The 24,541-nt window shown below is 41.1% G+C and overlaps 1 protein-coding gene across 1 annotated transcript in view; it reads right to left on the bottom strand.

Moving 5' to 3' along the window:
- Nucleotides 1-24,541, bottom strand: part of Cc2d2b (coiled-coil and C2 domain containing 2B) — a 65,820-nt gene that overhangs the window by 14,617 nt on the left and 26,662 nt on the right. Inside the window, exons 14-24 of the mRNA XM_050146229.1 lie at nucleotides 23,700-23,903; nucleotides 22,108-22,200; nucleotides 19,653-19,744; nucleotides 16,340-16,510; nucleotides 15,389-15,485; nucleotides 14,529-14,638; nucleotides 10,446-10,542; nucleotides 7,469-7,567; nucleotides 4,086-4,268; nucleotides 3,721-3,918; nucleotides 2,682-2,771 (exon numbers count right to left, since the gene is read on the bottom strand). Of these exons, the coding sequence (XP_050002186.1) occupies nucleotides 2,682-2,771; nucleotides 3,721-3,918; nucleotides 4,086-4,268; nucleotides 7,469-7,567; nucleotides 10,446-10,542; nucleotides 14,529-14,638; nucleotides 15,389-15,485; nucleotides 16,340-16,510; nucleotides 19,653-19,744; nucleotides 22,108-22,200; nucleotides 23,700-23,903 (1,434 nt within the window). The remainder of the gene's footprint in view (nucleotides 1-2,681; nucleotides 2,772-3,720; nucleotides 3,919-4,085; nucleotides 4,269-7,468; nucleotides 7,568-10,445; nucleotides 10,543-14,528; nucleotides 14,639-15,388; nucleotides 15,486-16,339; nucleotides 16,511-19,652; nucleotides 19,745-22,107; nucleotides 22,201-23,699; nucleotides 23,904-24,541) is intronic.

Genomic DNA, 24,541 nt, shown 5'->3' on the forward strand with positions numbered 1-24,541 from the left:
CTCTCTCTCTCTCTCATTCCCACTAACTCTCTCTTATCTTCACTATTTTCTTTCTTACTCTCTATCTCCTGCTGGCCATTTTCAGTTTACCTCTTTTTCTCTCTCTGCCCTGAACACCTTCAGATGACTCTGGATGTTCTCTCTCTCATATCTACAACAAAGGCCTTAGCCATATCATGGAGTGGTCACGTTAGCAGTTTCTTTACTGTGCACCCTGAGATACAGTAGCAATCTGCAGTTGAGTACCAGTGACAACGTGCTGATGGGACACACAGTCCCCCAGGCGATTCCAGCCCCAGAGAAGCCAGGCAGATGGGGTGGGATGAGGATGCTGGCAAGCTCCGGGCATCAACTGTTTATTCAACAGCGTGGGAACATTTTATGGAAGCTGAACAAGAGATACGACCACACCAGTGTGTCCAGGCTGCATCTGACACTAGATGACAGGGTTAGGAGAGAGTAAGGAGACACTAGCCAGGAGGAATCTCAAACACGTAGTAACACCTTAGTTATGGGCACTGATGTCGAGGTCATGCTCAGGGTAGAACTGAATGATTGTTTTCAGCCAGCTTCTTAAATGTTCAACATGACCATAATGCCCTTGAGCATGTTTTGATTAGATAGTTTCAAAACAGCATTTCGGCCAGGTCTCAGTTGTTTGGCTGGAACCTCCAGCTCACTTCTGATTGATCCAGAAAGCCTCATTCTTCTCTCTCCAAGCCCCACCCTCTCAGAGAATCTCCAACAAAGAAAAGGCGCAGAAAGCCCAGTTCTGCATTCTTGGTAGCCACAGTAACTCCTCTCCAAGACCCTGCCTACAGCATACCATACTTGGGCAAAAACCCAGTTAATGGAGGATACATCATCACCCCTTGTCTACGTGGTATTTAAGCTTCCCCCTTTAGTTCAGGCACGTGATGTATTCTGCTCCTTCTCCTGCCTCAATCTCTGGGGACTGGAGGACTCACCCGGGAGTTACTGTGCTTAAAATAAACCTTGTCAGAGACCAGCTTCGACAAGTATACCACTTACCAGGGTAGGGGCATGGGGATTAGAAAAATAAGTAAAGAGAATGAAGATGCAAATGAAAATAATAAAGCAGAAACACAGGATAGTACCTAGAGGGAGTTCCAGTGAATACTGAAATCCCTGTGTTTAATTTTCCATACACTTTTACATCCCAATACAACAGGGGGCAGAAGACAAAAGACTGCTTTAACATGATACAGAAGACAACTTGAAAAATTATTTGCTCCAAAACTTTAGACATCAAGGCATTAATTCTTGAGAAAAGCATTCTGTTGTTTATGTAGTGAACCTACCCTAGATCAAGTATCCTGAAGGCAGCCATCCCTAAGCCAAACTTCCTAATTCAAAAGAAGTTGCAGAAGTATGCTAGAATTCTCTGAATAGGGTGGAGTGGACCTACCTGCATGGACCATCCTAATGTCCCAAACACTAAGCAACCACACCCTAGGTCAGGGTGCGTAGCCACACTTCTTGTCAACAACCCTGAGCAAGCTAAAACTCTCTGACCTTCAGACAAGGTGGAAATAGGTTCCCATTTTTGGGTCTCCACAAAATCTGTTCTTTTACTTTTTCAACTCAGCTCCATCTGGTTTACTATGTCAGTGGAGATCTACTATCAAAGTATAGAAAACCTATTACCAATCTTTGGTTCCTGGAGCAAAACTATCTGCATAAGTCCACTTTAGTCCCACCTAGTGGAAGGCAGGGAAGTAAGCTATTAAGCTAGGTTCTGTATGTCTTAGTTCATTTTAGCCCAAATCCAGCCCCTTCAGGAAGTCCAAGTAAATGCTAGCAGAGCCGTCAGCTCAGCTCCAGTTCATCCGTTCTCTCCCAGGGCTTTTTTTCTTTCTTCTTTGTCAGTCTCACTAAGTTTCTCCAGCTGTGCTGGAGCTCCCTCTGTAGACCAGGCTGGCCTTGGGCTCACAGAGACCCGCCTGCCTCTGCCTCCTCAGTGCTGGGATTAAAGGTGTGCACCACCACCACACCAGCTCTCTTTTATATTTGTACTATCCAACTGAAAATACATATTAGATGTTTAATGCTAAATTTAAGTATGAGAGGAAATAAAAAAGTGTCCCTCTGCTTCAAAGAGAGTATAGCTGAGACATATGTTTATACAGCGTAAGTGCGGGTCAATTTAAAAGCCACTCAATAAAAGCTAAGGTAGGAAGGAAGGTTTCCAGTTTTGGAAAAAATATAGAATCCCAGTTAAATGTAAATTCCAGATAATATTAAGTGTGTGACAAATATTGCATGGGTCCTGTATTCCACTTGGCAATCTGTCTGCAAAGAACCAAAAATGGATGGTCAAGAAAAGCACAATTGCAGGAGCTCTCCATTCAGAGGAGGGGACCAGGGACACATTTGAGAAGTGACATGCTTGCTGTAGACATTAGTCTGACCATTTCCACAGAGACAATCCACTCTGCTCTGGAGGATGTCTTAATTCTGCACTGCTAAAATTCCCACGGAATAAAAGTATTCACGAGGAATACTTTATTTCCATAAATCATTAGGGAGCTGGAAAACCTCCACAAGTTATCAAATACTTCCACATCTCACAAGGCAGAAACCGCATAAGAAGTGCTACTTTCAGAGGAAAGGCAAGTGAGAAGCATTTCCCATGTTAACCATGCGATGTCATTTCTTACCTCTGATGTCATCCATATGTCAAAACCATCATCCTCATCCAATGTTTCTGTTGTAAAAGGAATCAAAGATACAAATCGAGCGATGAGGTCCTGGAATAATATTAACCGACGTCACTGAGTATGTCCGTTGTCCAGCCCAGTGCTTTACACACGTTCTCCCTCAGAGCACACGGCAGGCCTCTCAGGGGACCGAGGAACAGGCTCAGAGTGATGAAGTAACTTGTTCAGACTCACAAAGGTAATATTCTCCATGAGGCTCTGGGTATTGGGCCTAGATGGCCTGACCCAAAGAGCACTTGCTAGGCACTACGTTATATTGTAATAAATTACTAGAATTTAAAATACTGTAACACTGCATCAACAGGTTAACATTTTTAAAAGGTGCAAAACAGTAGAGGTTTGACTTGCTTTGCTTCAGAATCTTTCTGAGTTTCTTTCCTTATAAACTTACACAAAGCTGCTGCAGCTGGAGAAGGGGGTGTGTTCTGCTTCCTCCACAACACAAGCCACTCTGAGGAATTCCCCTCCCCACCAGCGTGCGGCAGACTGAGACCCAAAGGTAAAAAGGAACACCCAGAAACCCCTTTAACATTCAGTGATGTGTGACAGATCCCCTTCCTGCACAACCTTGACTCTGCACTAACGACCTCATGCGGTTTAAGCCCCACGCCCCACAATGCTCCACAGATGCTGGAGAATACCTTAGCTTCATGCAGTAAAGTCACATGCCCCCAGTACTCCACGAGCACCCGAGAATACTGCTAGTTCCAGGGCAGTGGGTATTAAGAGGCACCGGCATGAAGAAATCACAACGGAAAGGCAGAGTACAGTAAAAAGCAACCTAAACCCAGGCTTTGATCTTTAGCTCTCAGGGTCCTGTTAGGAGAGCTCTGTAACTCACAAAAAACAAATTGTCTGAAGAGAACGAATCACCTAGATTAATCCCCAAATAAAAGATATACCTGATTCTTCGCACGTGTTCTATAATCTCCATGAAGCTGCTAAAAACAATAACTGAAAGAAAAAAAATGTCACTCACAAGGGTAGCATTCGAGTCCTGAAGAAATATATCCAGAAGTTGCTGTGGTGGATTCAATGCCTTGATGTATCTTGTTACAAAGACCTGCATCCCTTCGCCATTAAAAACAGTGGTCACGACTCTTCGGTTGGGAAACATGGCCTTACAGTTCCTGGTAAAAGTCTGTGCTCGCTGCAAAATGTCCATTTGATCTGAAAACTAGAATAAGATTTAAAATAGTTTGACACCATGCCGCTCCCCCCATCCCCCCAGAAAACAAGAGAAAAACCACTGCTTACTTACAACTTTGAAATTACAACTGGTTTTTAAAAACAGTTTCCACTCTTTTGACGATTTGTTTCAGAACAATTCGGGGTGGAACCTACCTCATCTAGTTTCGGACTGAACGTGATATATGATATCTGAGGTTCAATTGTAGCAAAAATATTTAGGAAGGTACATTCTTTTGGATTCTGCCCACTGCAGTCTTCTCTAGGAGGGACGTAAGTGTTACTCCAGGTGTACCCAAGCAAAACGGGCGGAATGTTCACTTGAAATGTCCCGCTAATCTGAAAGAACACGTGATGAGAATCAATATCAGCTAAACCTTTATCCCAGATCAGTCTTCTCCCCAGGAGAGACTTGGCTTCCAGGAACATGGGCTCCTGCTGGAGATAACCAGGCTCTCTGGGGTGATCCATGGGCACCCTTGACACTTTGGACCCCAGACCAATATGTGTTCTGCAAAGAGAGAAAGAATAAGAAAAGGAAGAACTAAAGAAGCAGATTAACACACCACAGTGATTGGTTAGGAAATCCAATTTAAGGTACTGGAATGATGGCTCAGTAGTTAAGAGTGTGTCCTGCTCTTCCAAAGGATCTTGGTATGGCCCCCAGTGCCTATGTCAGGAGGCTCACAACAGCCTGCAACTCCAGCTCCAGGGGTTTTGATGCCCTCATCTGGACTCTCGAGCACATACCCACACATGTAGACAGAATCCAAAGTAAGATAAACCTTAAAACAAGAAAATCTAATTCAGGCTCAAAGAAGATGCTGTAAGATAGCTTTATGTTCTGCATTTGAATCTGGAGTGTGTGTGTGTCGGGGGGGGGGGTATGTAATGGCAGGAAAAACAGCCCTGAGCAAGATGGAAACAGGGATCATGAATGTAAATGAGAAGGGGCGGCAGCAGCTAATGGTTACTGAGCCCGTGCTATGTAAGATGCTGGTGCAGGGTTTTCTCATCAGTGAGGCCCTCATCTTTATTTAGAGTATTAGATTTGAGGTTCTAAGAGTTGATAATTTGTGAAAGATCATAGAACTAATGAGTAGGGGAGCCAGGATTATAATCCATATTTGTTCATCTTTGAAACCCACACTTCTTAACTGCCTGACTATCACACAGCCTGATCTAAGGCTGAGAGATGTCTGCAGAGATTCACAACTATAGGAAGCCCTGCACCTCTCACCACTTGGATCTCTTTATCGGTAATATGTTCCATTATGGCTTCGTGTGAGTGCCTATAACATCTTCCTATCTTCCAGCTGTTATCTATGATCTGCTTCTCTAAAAACAAAACAAAAAAGTCAACAGTTTTGGTTGGTGCCGTGACAGAAGGGCTGTGGTCACATAAGCAAAATGTAGGCAGAAATCTGGATGACTGAGGAACTCCTTCCCTGAAATGGGGACGATCGCTTTGTTCTTTCTCTCTGCCTCTGGTAACAACACAGCTATGAAGCTGGAGTTGAAGGGAAGAGTTTGCACTTCTGAGAATAACGGACACATAGTAAGAACAGTGGAGCAGAAGGATAAAGACAGCTTGGGTTCATGACAATCCTTGAGCATCTGCCCCGGCATCTTTACTGGGGAGGTAAATAGATCTCCAACTTACATGCTTGGTTTCCTGTTGCACCTGACCTAATCAAGTCCTAACTAATATAAACATGATTAATTCTCACTTAAATGCCCTCAAGTACTTGTGAAATTAATTGAAATATTTACTTCAATGAGTCAAGTAAGAAAAACTGTGATTGAACTTTTCTTTGGGCCGCCAGCTCACAAATAAAGACATGGACTTAATATTATTTATGAAAGCTTGGACTTAGCTTAGGCTTGTCCCACTAGCTCTTATAACTTAGATTAACCTGCTTTTATTAATTTATGTTTTACCATGTAGCTTTTTACCTTTCTTTCATTCTGTTTGTCCAACGCCTCCATGCCCCCTTATGTTTCCTCAGTGCCTTCATTATCTCCTCCTATTACCTCTCTCTGCCTGGGAGTCCCGCCCATACCTCCTGCCTAGCTACTGGCCGTTCAGCTTTTTATTAAACCAATCACAGCAATGCATCTTCACACAGTGTACAAATATCCCACAACAACAACACAACAAACAAGTTACTGAAACATTCTTCTCCTGTTACCCTACACCTCCATTGTCCCAGTGGCCCAGGAAGAGAGAAGTTCTACTGCTACTCTGTACACTCACAGGACCCATCCCATACACCACCAAAACACCATACACCACCAAAACGCCATACACCACCAAAACACCATACACCACCAAAACGCCATACACCACCAAAACACCATACACCACCAAAACGCCATACACCACCAAAACACCATACACCACCAAAACACCATACACCACCAAAACACCATACACCACCAAAACACCATACACCACCAAAACACCATACACCACCAAAACACCATACACCACCAAAACACCATACACCACCAAAACACCATACACCACCAAAACACCATACACCACCAAAACACCATACACCACCAAAACACCATACACCACCAAAACACCATACACCACCAAAACACCATACACCACCAAAACACCATACACCACCAAAACACCATACACCACCAAAACACCATACACCACCAAAACACCATACACCACCAAAACACCATACACCACCAAAACACCATACACCACCAAAACACCATACACCACCAAAACACCATACACCACCAAAACACCATACACCACCAAAACCCCGTACGCCACCGAAACCTCGTACGCCACCGAAACACCATACACCACCAAAACACCATACACCACCGAAACACCATATACCACCGAAACACCATATACCACCAAAACACTATGGCATACCACACTGCACCAAAATGTTAAATGCCCTGCCCACCAGACAATGACCTTGAGGTAGGAAACTCACTTCTGACTTTTCAAATCCTCTGTGTCTGACACAGCTTCTGGGATTTTAGATACCTTGCTTTAGATACCTTTCTTTAGATACCTTTCAGTAAGGAAGTAACTGAGCCTAAATTGGAGCCTAGACTGGAGTTTCACACTTGCTGGTCGTGCAGGCTCACTGCTGCTATTGAACTTAAACAGTGAAGCCCCCAGGGTCTTGCAGAGGTCAGAGCTCATAATCACCTGACATAGTTGATAAACAAGGCAGGTGAGGCAAAAGTCTTGGCACCCGGGTCTGGCATTAGAAAGGCCTTTATGCAAATACGAATTTTGCTTTCTAACTTAGGACTAGCTGCTTTATTTCCTGTCTTAATTAACACTTTTAAAATGCAAGAAATAAATTTACAAGTATCCCCTAGAGATAGCCACACCCTGTAAGTACTCTAAACCTCATGACACTTGGTAATATAGGGTCATTTTAATAACCTTCCAGCCTGTCAATCACAGACTTTGACTTGATGACATCAGAAAGTGCTTTTATTAGACAGAAACAAATCTTGGAATAATTAGCAAAGAACTTTTCTGTTACCTCAGACTGCTGCAGAAGAGCTGAGAAGGGGAAGCTGACAGAGCCCAGCCAGTTCTTTTGTATGTAGGAGTGAGCACTGCAGCTCTTAAGACAATGGTCCTGTTAAAGCAAATTGAAGTCAAACTCAAAAAATGGCCCCATAAGATGGATACTTTTACAAACTCATAGAGAGCTATAACAATTCATTTTTTGTTTCTTTCTCTCTTTGTGTGTCTCTGTCTCTCTCTCTCTCTCTCTCTCTCTCTCTCTCTCTCTCTCTCTCTCTGTATTTGTGTGGTGTCTTTGGGTGCAGTTTGCATCCCTATCTTATTGGGTGTCTTTCTCTCTCACTCTGTCTTATTCCTTTGAGGCAAGGTCTCTCCATGAATCCATGTATGTAGTTGAGACTGACTTTGAACCTATACCTCCCAAGTGCAGCCCTGAACCACACACAGCTAAGAAATTTATTTTCAAGATCACCAGTTTGGGAGCCTCTTGTACCTGCTACAGCAAGTCAGCAGGAGGCAGATCTTCAAAGAGACAGTTTAACACTTTCACTGCCGCCATTTCAGCACCTAGGTCTTGCAAATCAAAATGACACTTTCCTTTTGTCTTAGGCTGTGACTAACTTCTTTGTAACCTAGCCTGCCTGGCGGGGCCTGCTCTTTTTTATTAGCCAATGTTAAAGGGCAGCCCTAGAGTGGGACCAGTGATTCCACAAAACTTGGAAACAAGAAAATAAATGATATGATTGCTCACGCAAGAAAATGATGCAACTAAAATGTAAAACTGAAAGTTTACACTAAAACCTCTCAAACATTTGAGAATGTAAACATGTAATACACAAAAATTGTAGACTAAGGAAGAATACATCATAAAACGTAGAAAATAATATAAATTAAAAATAGTAGGTAAGTCAGGTAGAAAATATTCAGTCCAAGATAGTTTAAAGATGAGGACAGAGGTTTAGAGTGCTTCTATTATTTAGGATTGAGTCAGAGACCACAGAGACCAAACAGACAGATATTGAACACATTTGCCCAAATAAATTCAGAAGTCATGGTCACAAGGACATTAGATGAATGTAATAAAACTCCAAGCAGAAATAAATAAGACGGAAAACACAGAATGAAGTATAAAACTTCAAATAATTTTTTCAAAAAAGTTGAGAAATTTTGTGGAAGTTCTGTGAAGTTCTAAATTTTAGCACAAGGGCCAGGGGAGGAGGGAAAACAGGGAACATTAATCAGTTAACAAGACACAAGCTGAACAGAACCAAGGCCATCAGCGCCACGTGTGCACAGCCTGCTGACCAGGGCAACCGAGCAGAAGCAAATATCTCTAGTTATGGACTCTCCTCCTGTCTCAGCTTTTCCTGCCCTTCTTGTATCCAGCCAGTGTAAGTTCAATGAGAGTGATTTATGCTCTCCTAACCCCCATTTTCACTATAAAAATGTCCTGGCTTTTGGGTCCTTTTGACTTACTTGCAAGTGCTGTTAGGCTTTGTCGCAGGACATACCTAGAGGAGAAGGCTCGTCTAAATGGCTAAGATATTAAATATTACTTCTTTCAATTTAGATTAACACTGGGTGATGGTGGAGCACACCTTTAATCCCAGCACTCAGGAGGCAGAAGCAGGTGGATCTCTGTGAGTTCAAGACTGGCCTGGTTCAAAGACCAAGTTTTAGGGCAGCCAGGGCAGCATAGAGAAATTCCGTCTCAAAAAAACAAAAAACGAACCAACAAAAATGGACGTGAGTGCGATCTGTCTGCAACATTAGCCACCTCACCGATCACCATGCTGGCTAGGTGGTGTCCCCTTCCTCCCTTGCCAAGGGTAGAACCTTCCAACAAGCTTTAGGTTTAGATTCACATAACCCAGAACATCTGTTGACTTTGATAACTCCCCTTCCGTTCTGTTCATCACAGAACACACACATGTAAACTGCTGAACATTTAACTTGGGGGTGTTGGTTAGTAAGATATCGGTCTAAACAGAATGACAGGAGATAACACCAGGTGGCTGAGAACCATGGCAATGTTTCAGAGAAGAAAAAAAGAGATACTTGGGATGACAAAGACCTAACTCAGCGTGTAGTCTGCTGGTCATCACTTCACTAAGTATCCTTTCCATCCTGATAAAGCCCTCCGCACATCCGAGCTCCTCAAGATTGAACTCTGAGCTGAGGAAGGCTCTTGAGTGAGTCTAATTCCTTTCTACCACCTGCCATCTGGAATACTGGCTTGAAGGCAGTGAGCAGGCTGGACCTTACCGCTAGTAACTGTTCAATGGTTTTAAAGCAATGTATACGAAAGTATTTAACTTGCCTACTTGGAAACAGCAGCTATTATATTTTTCATGCCAAGCGAACTGGAAGGAAACTAACACTTACTACAGAGCTTGCTATGGTACTAGGCATTGGGTTGGGACTTTTCACTAATGTACAGGAAGGCAGTCATTCGTTTTGAAATTAAAGCAAACACAACAAAATTCTGGTCCTAAAATAAGTTGGCGTCTTGTGTAGAGTGGTATGCTTTCTTTGATCAGATAATGAAAAATTTGTGAGGTTTTCTGCCTATCTTTCTGTCTTTACTACTAAAAAGCTCATATTTAAATGTAATGGTTAGTCTCAAGCATCTGCTTCTCTGATGTCCTGGCCCGTTCACCATCCTTCCTTTTTATAGGTTGCTATGATTTGTTACATTTGCAGTGGATTGTCATGTGTCTGACTTTAATGCATCAAACCTTTTAAAGAAAATATTACACATATCACATTAAAGCAAACTACATGGGGCCTGGTGGCATATACTCATAATAGGAAGGCTGCAAGTTCAAGACCAGCCAGGGCCACACAGTGACTTAAGGCCAACCTGGGCTGCACAGTGAGTTCCTGTCTCTGAAACAGACAACAAAATAAGTTCACAAATATGTTCCAAGATTTCATTTAGTTTGACCTCATAATTATTTCAACATTAACCAGCCATGTTCCTACATTACCTCATGTTTCTCAATTACCACTTCATCAAAAACGTTGATGTGTATATTGTCTTTTATTTTCGATAAACTAGAGAAGCTGTAATCATGTCCTGGTGAGCTGAAAACAAGAAAAAGACATTGAAGTTTTTTTTTTTTTTCAAAATCCACTTATTTTTTAAGCACATCATTGATAAAGTATAATAAATTACATATGATCTTTTCCTTTGTAAAGTTTAAACTTAGAAAAAGCTGTACATCTTGAAGCCTGGCTTCTACTGTATATTAGAACTAATGTGTGTACTGTAATTTACCTTATATTCTTCTTAAGATGAAAATAAAAATAGATAACAACATGGGTTCAGCTGGAGATTATGTTAAACGAAATGAGCCAGGCAGAGAAAGACAATGCTTGGCACAGAGAAGATGCATCAAAACAACAGAGACTCCAGACATCTTTGGACTTACAGTTCCCAGGCCAGCCGGTGACCACTACATTACATCAGAGTGTGTAACTCCCTTCTTTACTCTTTAGTCCTGTGCAACAACTAATACAAAACATGGACATTGTTGGGGGTCTTAATTTGCAGAAAAGTAGCCTCACTGAAGAAAATTTAGGAATTACTACCAGGAAGTCAGGTCAACTGAGATGTGCTGGCAGCAGATTAAAAGGAAATGCTTGCCCGGGTTGGTGATGGCTCAGCCCAGCCTGTAGCCTTCCTGCTCCTGGCCTCACTCCACTTCTTTCCCTACCATTAAGAGCCCTTTGTGCCCCTGAGTTTCCTAAGATAGAGCTTTGGGGATGGCAGCTCCCTTGATCCCAGGATGCCCACAACCCTGAGGTTCCAACTTTTGGCTGCTGAGTGGCAAGCAGCCCAGCCCCTTGCCTGGCAATATTTTCGCTTTTTACCACACAATTGCTACCGCTACTGATGTTGTTAAAGTTGATTTATTTATTTATTTATTTATTTATTTATTTAGCAAGTACTACTTCAAGGAATCTCCAATAACCTATACTTTTCTGATAACGGTGCTGGCAGCAACCACCGAAAAACACTGGTTATGTTCCTTGACAATTTTAAATTGAATGTTTTTTTATATTTCCAAGAAATAAAACAAGCCAATTCTCCTACTTTGTTCCTCTGGGATTTCATTTCATGGTTGGAATGACCAGGCTAAGACAGGGGAGGCTATGTGTATTTACAGCACTCTGCTAGCAGAAGAAAGGACAAGAATCACTTCAAGGCACTTTTCAGTCTGTCCATTTGGTATACCTTAACTTACCAAGTCATCTGCATTTTCTCATGTTATATAGTCTATTCAAACTTCCTCAAATGCTGCCACAATTCATCCTCCACACTAGACCTCACTAATTAGTCTTTATTTACTGTAACCATATGTGACATTTGCATGTAGGCTTTTTTCCCTCCTTTTCTAGTGCTAGGAATTGAACCCAGAGCCTCATGCATACTAGAGAAATACTACACCACTCTCTACAGTCCTGCATATAGTTTTTAATCACTGGAATGTCACAGGGAACAAGGAGTTAGAACAGAATCTTCTATTACAGACAACAAAAAGTAATAGTTGGATCCTTAGGTGACTTTCTGGTTTCCACTGCAGTTTTGGCTTATTTAACTGTTAGAAGCACAAATTGTCAGTATTCAATATTAGTATATTATTCCATTTAGTTTACTTAAAAATTATCTTTCTTACTGATCCTTTTATGTTTTCTTTATCAAATTAATGTAGTGAATCTATCTGGACATACTGGCACCCAGAATGCTCAGGCTGAAGGAACAAGTGTTCAAGGCCAGCCTCAACTGTATAGTAAAGTCTAGGCCAGTTTGGGGACATGGCAAGACCTTACCTTAACAAACAAACAACCCCAAAGAATAAACTCCAAACTCTAATATTTAAATTAATAATCTAAGTATTTCCAAAGGATCATCTACCTTACTTTACAAACTTTTCCAGCAAATATATTTTCTTTTCATTTTTATCTCCCTACTCATCCTGTTCCTTCTCCCTCCCTTCCTCTCCCTCTCCCCCTTTCTCTCAAACATCCTGGTCAGTGTCTGGTAGTTTTCATTTTGAGAGAGGAATCTTGGATAAAAAAGCCCATATAGTCTGTGCCATGTTACAATAGAGAACATGTAGATAGTTATGTCAGTTCTTCTGTGTTTCCTTAGCATTTGTTGGAAGTGGCTATATGTTAATATGTGAGCCAGATAAAACATATGAATGAAAACATTATATGCATGGGCCCCCCATCTGTTGAACTTGTCCATACTGGGTTTCATGGTCCAAGTTGAGGAGGACAACTGACCAGGTCTCTGCCTCAAGAAGGCACCAGATCTCATTACAGATAGTTGTGAGCCACCATGTGTTTGCTCAGGACCTTTAGAAGAGCAGGCAGTGCTCTTAACCGCTGAGCCATCTCTCCAGCCCACAGATATAACATAAATAATGTCAAATCATATAAACAATCACATACAAATGATTATGATGCCATATGGACTATGAAATAATATAAAATATTCATATAAAATGATCTTATATATAGAAATAAAAGTTCAATTTTCCCATTCCTCGAAATAAAATTATTTGAAAAATGTTTAGGTTTTTAGCAGCTATGGATACTTGATCATGAAGTAGACAGTAAATGTGTACCTAGCTGTAAAGCACAGTGACATCAGGGAAAATGATATGGAGTGGCGTGCTTCTAAACACACTTAGTTATGGGATTAGTCAAGCCCATATTTATCTTTCTTTTCTTCTTTGAAGCAAGTGGAAACTTGGGGACATGTTTCTTCTGGAAGATGAAATCCAATTTATTAACTTTCATTAAAATGTCTTTTACATAAAGAAATTTTGTTAGAAATTTGGTTTTACTCTTTCTTGACAAAATGTAAATAATCTAAAATATTAATATAAGTGGCTACAAGTTTTAAGAAAATAAAGCAAAGGAAAAACACTGTTGATTAAGCACATACATGTTGTACAATCTTGATCGATGTGGAATCACTGGGTCCGACAGTAAACCTACAAACTTAGAAACTAAGGAGGTAGGTCCATATATCTATGTTTAAGAATCTGTCTAGAGGACTATGATGTTTGAGAGCCACTAACTTAAAACAATGTGCTTTAGACGACAAGTGCAGGAATGTACAGATCAACACTGTTTGCGCAGGGGAGGAAGACAAGAAAGGGTTAAGTAATCAGGGTGTTTTCACTCAATAGTGTACTATACAGAAGTTCAGATAAGGATGAACATGTCTTAGTCTATTTAATGTTGCAACCACAGAACACCCGAGACAAGGTAACCTGTAAAGAACAGACATTTATCTCTCCCAGTTCTGGAAGCTGGGAATACAGAGGTATGCAGTATCTGGTGTGGGTCTTCTTGCTGGCTCTTCACATAGCTCAAGAGAGAAACCCACTCCTGAGAGCCCGCCCCCTTTCTCTACAGTATCAATATATTGATAAAGGCTGGTGAGTACTAGGACAATGAGATACTGTGTGTTCTACAGTGATAGTCTTGGAACTGAGACACTTCTATCCTAGAGGGAGACTGTTTAAGACTCATGAAGTAAACAACTCACAAATCTCAGGAAGTCCCTGAAACATACTAGATTCACAAGTCCCACCTCTGAGGTTATATAAGCAGTCAGGATCGCTGAGGAGTGAAGACTTTGACCCATCAAGCTGCCTGCAGGTTCTGCAGAGCACCCCGGGACTTTAGTTTTCCTGATGTCACATCCAAGCTGGGGTGGTTTTTGTGGTGATGCAGCTACCTTGAGTCATCCACGCTTCTGTAAGTAAGCCCTCACCTATACTCACGCCAGTAGCTACAATATACTCATTGCTTTTCCAAATTGGATTTTGTAGAGTTACTTCTTTGGTCTGTCATTGATTCCCTATCTGGGGTGAATAGAAATTTGCTTGTACCTCCCTACAAGGAGTCTCACACAATACCCTCTTCCCAAGAAAAAAGGTGGATGTTACTTACCTCCACATGCACACTCACCCAAGCATACATGAACATGCTCCCTCACTGCAGAATTACTCTGAATAGAAACTGCAGGAAAATGGACTCCAACTTACATAAAATCTACTTTGATTTCTTCATTCCAGCATGGATGAGACCCACTTGCAGTATTGGTTTGATATACAGTGTGTTGAAAAGAAACTTCTATGAAAGGATGCACAGTACCCTGAAATGCAGAGTAAACACTGACTGGATTTTTAAAGTATCTTACATGACAGAGGAAAACAAAAAGTTAGATCATCAGGCATCTTGTTTCCTTAGTTTCTATAGTTCTTCTAATAGCCATTGTTTAGTCATCTGCTTAGCGAACATTTATTGCTTTTATTCTATGTCAGGCACTCTTCAAAGATCCAAAGACTTTTTTAAAAATAGAATTTTTCCTTAAAGGTTTTAAAGTTTTTCATGGAAAACTAAACAGACAAGTTAATAAGAACCATAAAATGTAAGCAATAAAGCAAGAGAACCAGCTTGCACCTGGGGGTTTCAGGAAAGCGTAAGGGTGTGTTTCTGAGGTGAGGCCAAGATGAACATCACAGAGGAAATCCTGTTTGAGCTCAGGCTTTGAAACACTGCTATGCTTATCTGGTTAAGAGCATGGAGATTGGTGGAGGCCATTTCCAGCAGAGGGAACAACTACTGGAAGCCAAGACAACACAGCTGTGCAGTAGACAGACATGAAAACAGATGGCAGAAAAAGAGCTAGACTATCAAAGATTCTGTGTGTGAGTGAGGAGCTTATACCTTGTTCTGTGGGGTCTGAGAGCAGAGAGTGAGATGATGTGAATTATATTAATCAATAATACCTTTCTTTTGTTAAAGGAAAAAAACGGAAAAGAATGTAGATATGAAGAAACCAGTCGGAAGCCAGGCGCAACTGAGAGCAGTCAGCTAATATTGTACATAAGATGTTAGGTACCTCATTTAAGAAGTCATTCGAGGCTACAGATTTGATTGCTTCTTGATGTCTATGGCGAGACATGGATGACCTCAAGTAAGTAGATGTACCCCAAGTTCTTCAGGAAAAACAACATCGAGACATAGTTTTAATAGTAGTGTTGGTAAGCATGAGGATTACCCTAGGTCTTACAGAGGTATTTATTTATTTATTTATTTATTTATTTATTTATTTATTTATTGCCCTATCACATTGGTGAGCATCACTGGTTTGGAATGTGATTCCTGACCACTGAAGTACAAGATGGATCTAGTGGCAACATGCTCACTGGTTTTCAGCACCAAGGGGAAAATGTGATATTTGGGGAATATAGTCTTCCTACTTTGGGTTTTTGTGTGTGTGTTAGAATGTTTTTTTCTGAAGAATGATGGCTATAGAAAATGACAGCAATTTCATGTCCTTTCTTCACAAACAGCCATTAAGATGTGCATTGGTTGTGAAAACAGTTGTGTCAAGGAATAAGGTTGCAGTTTGTAAAACAAAGTAAAAATCTTTAAAAGGCTTTACATATAAATGAATAGCCAGTAAGAAAAGCGTCTGTTTTTCACAGATAGAATCCATGGGCAATTTGTTTTGGGCCAGGGCTTTGAACACACTATGCAAACACTCATATTTCTGAGCTACTCCAGAAACTTTTAATATGTGACATTGTGAATAGGTTTGACTAGCCAAAAAACTCATTTTTTGCATGTGATTTGCAGGTATGGGTGTATGTAAGTATGTGTGTGGGTGGACATTCAACTCACAACATTCCATGTGCTGGGCAGGAACTCTGTCTCTGAGCCACATCTCCAGGCATTATGCATTGAAACATTAATGAAATACAAAGTTCCACAGATGAAGCAGTGAGAATGTTTAGCACCTTTAAGAAAGACTTTCTGCAACTTCAGACATTGGAGCCCATCACCTTACCTATGAGTTATTTTTTTTCTGGTAGGAATGTTGTAGGCCCTCAGGATCCTGACCAGAATCTTTATATCCCCGTCAGAGACAGTCTGTGCTGTGACTTTTCTTCTTTCTTTCCTCTGAGGCTTTAACTTCCTTCGTGGTTCAATGAACTTACAAATCACATCTGTCAACTGGCTAAAGAGTAAAAACTGATCATCTCCATATACACAAAATAACAGTTTTAAATATGCTAGTGTTTATGATAATTGCTAATAAGGCCATTATTCTGAACCGTATTGTGTCCATTACGGAAGAGCTTTGAAAAGAGGCAGTGCTAGAACCCCTTAGACTGGGAGGGCATATAGTTGCACCAGCTCTTTGGTTACACACTCCAAAAAGAAGCCAAAAGCAGCAAGATAAAGCTATAGAACATTAACCTTTCACCACAATTATTATTTTTCTTAAAGCAAGCACTTTCTCAAAAATGACAGAATATCCCAGTATTCTCCACTGCTCTGAATCAGTTATTTGCTCATGATGACAACTTAAATCCATAGTCACAGCAGTTTCTGCTCAAGGTCTGAAAATACAAGGCAGTGGATTTCAGTATCACACAGCAGTCAGAACCTTACAGGGGATGCTGAGAATTTGCATGTGGTCTCTAGAGGGGATCAGACCCACTCCTGACTCTCCCGTTGGGCTTCATAATGGGCTCTGGAGAATGGAGATAACCCAGCAAAGGCTCTACCACCTGCCCCTGTGCAGCTCAGTGCCCTGGCACCACTGAGATGTTGCAGGATATTTAATTGCACTGTGAAACCCCAAGAAAGTGCTAATACAAAATCAACCTTGGATAAGGGGCTAGTTGACAGAAATTAGCCATAGAGAGTATGGAAGAACCAAGAAGATGGCCAGAGAGACACACAGGAAGAAGAAGGGAAGGGCTTGGAGTTTTGCCATATTTTTAGTTTGGGATAGCTGGAAAGAAACTCTCTTGCTTGGGCCACCTGGTTGTTTCTTGCCCCTGAGCCAGCAGGTTTTCACCCCAACATCTGACACCTGAGTCTTTATTGGTCAACAGAACAATAGGGACTTAATTACTAACTACATTTGGTGGTGCCAGCAGGTGATCCTTTGCCATCAGGAAATTCCCTGAGGGGCTCCTAGAGGCCCCAATATCAGATTTGGTTCAATTGTTCTATCTGAACAGGGGTCAGTATTGGAGAGATTCATCCACAGAGCATTGAAATGACTTCATGTCTGTTGTTAAAAAGCCACACTGCTCTGGATGACAGAACAGCTTCATTAGGTAAAACAAAAAATTCAGGAGCAACTATAAAACAAGTATTTTGGCAAACTTCTATAAATGATCAAAGACCAAAGCTAAAAATATGAATAAATGGCATTGTAACTGAAGGTTTGATAAACACAGGTGCTTTGTAACAATAATTTCACCAAAATTTTGGCATCCAGATTGGCCTCTTTAGGAGGTAAATAGAGATTGGAACTTTATCTCAGGTAAAACAAGTACAGAGTGGGTTGAGTGTTTAAAACCAAAAAGAAAGAAATGAAAATTAAAGCCATATGTGGCTAACATAGCAATTAATTTATGGGAACATGATTTGTTACAGCACTGGGAAGCACAGATTAACATTACCCCAACCTCAGAAACAAACCATAAAATAATGATTATGAAAGAAATATTAAAGGTATTATCAAGAATAGTCACCAACCATTCGGGTTGTACATATAAACAGGGCACAACAGCTGTTGGTCTTTCAAAGGTACCAACAGCCCTACCTTTAAAATGGCTAACTGACAAACCTATATGGGTGGAACATGACTTTTGCCATCAGAAAAATTACACTCACTAGAAAAGCTGCTCCAGGAATACCTAAATGTTCAACATATCAAAGAATTGGCCAGTTCTTGGAATTCTCCTATATCTGCCATTAAAAAAAATTTGGAAAATGGAGAATGGTAACTGATCTGAGAGCTATAAATAAGGTGATCCAGCCAATGGTCTCTTTACAGCCTGGAATTCCCTTGCCGTCCTTATTACATAAGGAATGGTCTATTAGAGTGATTGATTTAAAAGACTGCTTTTTTTGTACACCTATACAAGAACAGGATAGAGAAAAATTTTCCCACTTATAATAATTTTCAACCTGTTAGAAGATACCAATGGAAGATCTTGCCACAAGCAATGTCAAACAGCCCTATATTGTGTCAATATTTTGTACAACAGCTGTTAAAATAATTCACAAACGGGTTCCCCAATCTACAATTTACCATTGTATATATGGTTATCTTACTGGCTGACTCAGACACAGATACCTTAGAAAAAAATGTTCGATAAAATAAAGAGAATTTTGCCTTGTTGGGGATTACAAATTGTTGTGTACAAAATACACAAAGAGGAGAGTCTATTCATTACCTAGGACATAATATAGGTTTACAGAAAGTTTAACCACAGAAAGTACAAATCAGGAGAGATCAATTATGAACTCTTCATTTATTTTCAAAATTTGCTGGGAGATATAAACTGGCTATGGCTCACAATTGGATTAACAACTCAAGTAATTTATTCCAAAACTTACATGGTCATAAGGACTTAAATAGTCCAAGAAAATTATCAGCTGAGGCTGAGAGAGAATTGGTTCTGGTAGAAAAGAAATTACAGGATGCACATATGTCAAAGACCAGCCTAGATAAAATTTATACATTCTAGGGTAGGAGTGTGAGGATTAGAATTTTAAAGCAAAAGAAACAGAGATATGAGAGAAATAAGAGGCTGAAACACAGAACGGCATCAGGAGGGACATTCAGTGAATTTTTCCTTTTTGTTTAGTCAATACCTGATAATTGTCCTTATTGCATATAGTTTTATTGTGTTAGAGTTAAAACTGTTCCTTTTTCTTTAAATTGAAAGGGGGAAATGTTGTGGGATATTTGATCATACTGTGATACTCTGAGACTGTGGAAATAAAGGTAACTGAATCAGGGGGCAGAGACAGCAACTAGCTGACTGGAATGAGCCATAAAGAAGACAGAATATGGGTAGAGAGAATGCACAGGAAGGAGTAGGGAGGGACTTAGAGATTTTGTGGTCTCTGATCTGGAAAGTGCAGAGAGAAGGTCAACTGGTGGCCCCTCTGCTGCTCTTTGGATCTGTTAGGTTTTCACCCCAGTATTTGACTTCCAAGTCTTTATTGGTAATAGAACAACTTAGACAAACACATCACTGCAGTTTTGACATGTGACATAATATTTTTAAAATACAGAGACCCCAGAGTAGCTTAAGGGTTTACTTGTACATTTTATAATTCTAAAGTACCTTGTAGATACAATTTCTTCATAGTCAGCCACAATATCTGATAAGTTAAATTTGCTGACTTTGCTGATTCTTTTCATTATCAACCTTCTCACCTAAAGAAGAATCCAGAAGTTAAAAGAAAGGGAGTGTTTCTGGTGTAAGGCTATGTATTTTCAGTGTTTCTGGTGTAAGGCTATGTATTTTCAATGTTTCTGGTTTAAGGCTATGTATGTGCAATGCTTCTGGTTTAAGGCTATGTATTTTCAATGTTTCTGGTTTAAGGCTATGTATTTTCAATGTTTCTGGTGTAAGGCTACGTATTTTCAATGTTTCTGGTTTAAGGCTATGTATGTGCAATGCTTCTGGAACACTGTGTATTTTACCCCTTGAGTTTTCAAGCAGTGAGGAGGAAGGAAGTTAGGTAAGTAGAAATATTGTTATTTCTACCACTATTAAAATTATTCTCAAAACTCAGTGATGTCAAAGAAAATTCCTTCTATACCCTTACCTTTCTTTCTTGTTCCTTTATCTTATCCAAGTTCCTTGCTCAGTTTACCCAGATAACTCATGGTCTGTCTGCACTGCTAGACATAGTTTTCGCTAAGAAAAAAGATAGTCCCGGGAGCTCATTTCTACAACAATCCCTAGTGTCCAACATAAATCACCCCTGCCCACAGACGAGAAGAAACCTGCACTCATGGTTCCCTCTAGTCCATCTAATGCTAAGTATAGGTCTCTATTCCACCAGCATGGAAGCGTAAATCAGAGCTGAGAGTTTCACTGCTGCTGCTAAAACCTTGATCTTTCCTTCTTCTTTTTAAAACTGGAGTCAGGGTCTCACCACAGGCTGGCATGATCTTAAGTGGCCCAAGTTGTCCTTGAACTTGCAATCCTCACTCAGCCTCCCAAGTGCTGGGATTACAGTTATGTAGCACGGAACCTGGCTCAAATCCCTATTCTTCTAAGACTAACTACAAAAGTCTCAGGAAACTCTTCCCCCTCCTCCAACTCCAGTCTTCATAGTAGATTTAGGCATTCAGACGTGAAACCAGAAAGTAGAGTTGGTGACTTCCAGCTTTCTGTCCTGCCACACATCATTCTGGGGACAATGAAACCTATAGCTTGGTTACCTGCTTGAATTGCTTAGGGAATGGAATGGTGGCAGAGAATGAGCAAAATATCCTGCCACACAGGCAACAAACTGCCCCCTTGAAATTGAACCAGACCTCTATTCTGCAGGAATTTTACTCTTTCATCTCCTTTGGCACCATGTAGGACTGGGCTCCTTGCAGTTTCTCCCATAAGACAGATGGGCTTCAGTTGAGTTTTCAAACATGTAGATTTCTATGAGCTAGAATGTTCTTTTCCAGGAAATTCTATGACTATTTTCCCCACCTAGCTCAGGTCTAAATGAACAAGTAGTGAGTTATTGACCAACTGTTACCTTCCTATGGGCTTCCTTTCTTGACCATGTTATTTATAATTATACCCCCTAAACACACACAGACACACACAGACACACACACGTACACACACGTGAGAGAAAGACAAAGTTCATATCATTTTCTACTCTTTCCCCTAACATGTTCCATTCTCTCAAATATTTATTTTTATTATATTTATTTTATTTTATTATGGCTTCTTCTAGAATATAACTTTGGGAGGTCAGGACTCATAGCAGATACTCAGTAATGGTCACTGAATAAACAAATTGAAGACCACTCTGAAGAAATGCACTAGCTTCTTAGATGCTATCATTTCAGCAAAACATTGTCTAGTGATCCTTGAGCCAGCTGGGACTAAACACCTTACAGCTATAGCTCCAGCCTTGGCTACCCATGATGCCAATTCAACAGCAAAAAATCTAGTGCACACAACTTATTCCCATGGAACTGATATAAAGCTCAACAGCACACAGCAAACACTAACAGACACTCCAGTGAGGCTAAGGGTTAAGAATCTATAAGCTAATAGGTCTCCAGGGTAAACATATTCCATTATCTGTGATCCTAGTATTATTATGCGAACCTGCCAACCTTGCAGATCTAGACTAACCTCAGATTACAGTCTTTACACAAGTTCACACAGCTTTCTGAGTGCTCCTTCCTAGGATTTGTTCATGCCTATCAGGCATCCTCTGCAATGCTCCCTTAGCCCTCAGTAGAGCCAGCTCACCTCCTTCTTGGATGTCCCACAAGGTGTAAAATGATATGAGTTCTCTTTCTTTGGAAGTAAGCACATGTCTCTATTTTCCAATATGGCAAACTCATTATTAGAGCATATCCTAAGCCTTGCTTTTAAAGTGCAGTGTTAATTAGGATGAGGTAAGAGGAAGACACTGTAACTTTCTTGCTTCGACAGAAGCTAGGTCTGTGCTCTCACAGTGAGTCTCTGTGGAGACTATCTACCGTGCACCCAGCAGACGGGTGCTCACCCAAGTAAACCAGCTACATCGACAATACCATGCTCTCATTACCTTTCTCAGGAAATTGATAGAATTAATCCTTTGTGCGGTGATAGAGTTCACATCTGAGATGGACATATCCTTCTGTGCCTGACTTTCATATTCCTAAAGAGAGAATGAGGTTAGTTTTGCCTGAATGTAATATGGGGATCAAATCTGACGTGCTCCAACAAAAATACTGTAATTTGTTTCTGTCCATGAACAGGGAGAGTGGCAAACACTCCTCAGAAGCAGTTTGATTCTCTCACTGAGAACTGGCCCAAACCAGTTTATAACTATATCCTGTTTTCTTCTGGCGTGAAGTCGATCGATCTTTTACTTGTATTAATGCATTTAGTTTAAGCACCTGCACATGGAGGGCAGTTCGCAGGAGTGGGCTCTCTCAGGGATCGAACTCAGATTGTCAGGCTTGGCAGCAGATGCCTTTATCCTCTGAGTTGACAGGCCCACTGATCTTCTAAATTGTAGTGATGACCAAGTTGTTATTTTGAAAATGAGGAGATGAGAAAAATTCATTGCTTTGCCTCTCTTCTTTCCCTCTGAGCCACGCCTAAGGAGCACCCACCACGTGCCTGACTGGGTGGGGATATGCTCCCACTACAGCTTAAGTTTTTTTTTTTTTTTTTTGGTTTTTTCGAGACAGGGTTTCTCTGTAGTTTTGGTGCTTGTCCCGGAACTAGCTCTTGTAGACCAGGCTGGCCTCGAACTCCCAGAGATCCACCTGCCTCTGCCTCCCGAGTGCTGGGATTAAAGGCGTGCGCCACCACCGCCCGGCTCAGCTTAAATTTTAAATATGATGAGAGGAGCCCTGCATAATTTTGCCTGTGTAGCTTCCAGATGACCGAGAGGACACAGAATCTGGCCTTTTTACTCAGGCTGGCTGTCCTCACCCTGCAGCGGCAATTCCACTGGACAGGAGTTTCCCGGCGGTGGGAAACGGTTGTCTTTGAACTCTCTCTCTGAAAAGCTCCGGTATGGGGTTATGACAGTGGCTTCTTTCCCAGCCGTCCTCTGTTACAATCCCCTACTCTGAGACTGGTGGGAGCTGGTAAAGTGTTTAAAAGTGGGTCCTTTTACTCCTCCAACTGCAGATTGATGGCAGCCACCAGGAACTCCTGGCCGGTGCGGCCAGGACAGCACGGGTGTAATGGACCATCCCTGGCTGAACTCAGTGGGCTGCAGCATACAACTCAACGAGACCAGCGCTTCTCTTGTCTCTTTTTCGGATTCTAAAGATCTGAATTGAGATATGTCCTACAACTAATATCTGTATTCACTGTGGTAGTATTCCTTTCCTCACTCCTCCCTGGAACCGCAATAAATTGGTGATATATTTTATGAAAACAAAAATACATCAGTCCCATTAATCTGGATGACAGCGAAAGAATCTGGTCTGTGAAATAGATTTGGATAATACTACATTGGAAAGTCAAGCTAAGGCCATGATGGGACTTAGGTGATCTGTACGTTTTTAATATCTAAAGAGAAGGGAAGGGTCTGAGTGTTGATTATTAATTACCAAAATGAATAGAGCTGAAGACAGGTTTAAAGTAGCAGGCTACTGACTCTCATACAATGAGCTGTGTCTGAATGGGAACCAGTACCTGGAAGACTATGTCTGGAATCTCCTTGTCGTAGAGAGGCATCTGCTGCAGAAGGAAGAGATCTAGCTGGCCGGCGTTTCTCAGCTGCAGCAGCTGGAAGCGTTTGCTCCTTTTCATTTCTTCCTCAGACACAAAGTTAAATTCATCTTGCAACTGCTCGAGACGGAAATATTTTGGGATTTCCTGCCCTTTATGTCTCAAATACTGTAAAACACAAACACGCAAAGTCTTTACTTAGGAAATTATTTTTAATTCAAGAGTTATTTCAGAATCTATTTTCCCTCTATCAGCAGCGAGGTCTGTTGTTGTCTGAGTAGGAGGAGCAATTGGACCTGGGGAGGCATGCGACCTGAGCAAATACAGACTCTGGCTGGCATGCTTTCTAACGTGACTGATCAGGACTCACACAGAAAGAGAAAATGCCGATGTTGTATATGAACAAAAGGCAGAAAGGGGCATGTGGATGAACTAGGAACCAGAGCTGGAGGGCGGATATGATAGCCACTGTCAGTGGGACATGGATGAAGGGAGGTCAAAATAAAGCATGCTGGGAACCAGAACAGTTCAACTGCCTGTAGGGATGAGCACAAGTGACCAGATAAGGGTGTCTGCGTGCAAGGGTATATATTTAAGTCCTCTTGATATATCACTTTCAGTATCTAATAATAATGGCTTGTGTGTAACAGATGCTAGCCTGAAGGTCAGCCTGCCAACCACCAGGTCTAAAGCAATCATATACCAGCTGATGCATTCCAGGACTCTGACTGAAAATCGTATGTGCCCCCAATTCTACCTTCATGTGCACCCCAAGCCTCTGGAAAAATATACAGCAAATAATGAAA

Source organism: Alexandromys fortis, unplaced genomic scaffold, assembly GCF_014885135.2.
Source record: "Alexandromys fortis isolate MF-2015 unplaced genomic scaffold, M_Fortis_MF-2015_v1.1 scaffold_16, whole genome shotgun sequence".
In the NCBI taxonomy this organism is placed as follows: domain Eukaryota; kingdom Metazoa; phylum Chordata; class Mammalia; order Rodentia; family Cricetidae; genus Alexandromys; species Alexandromys fortis.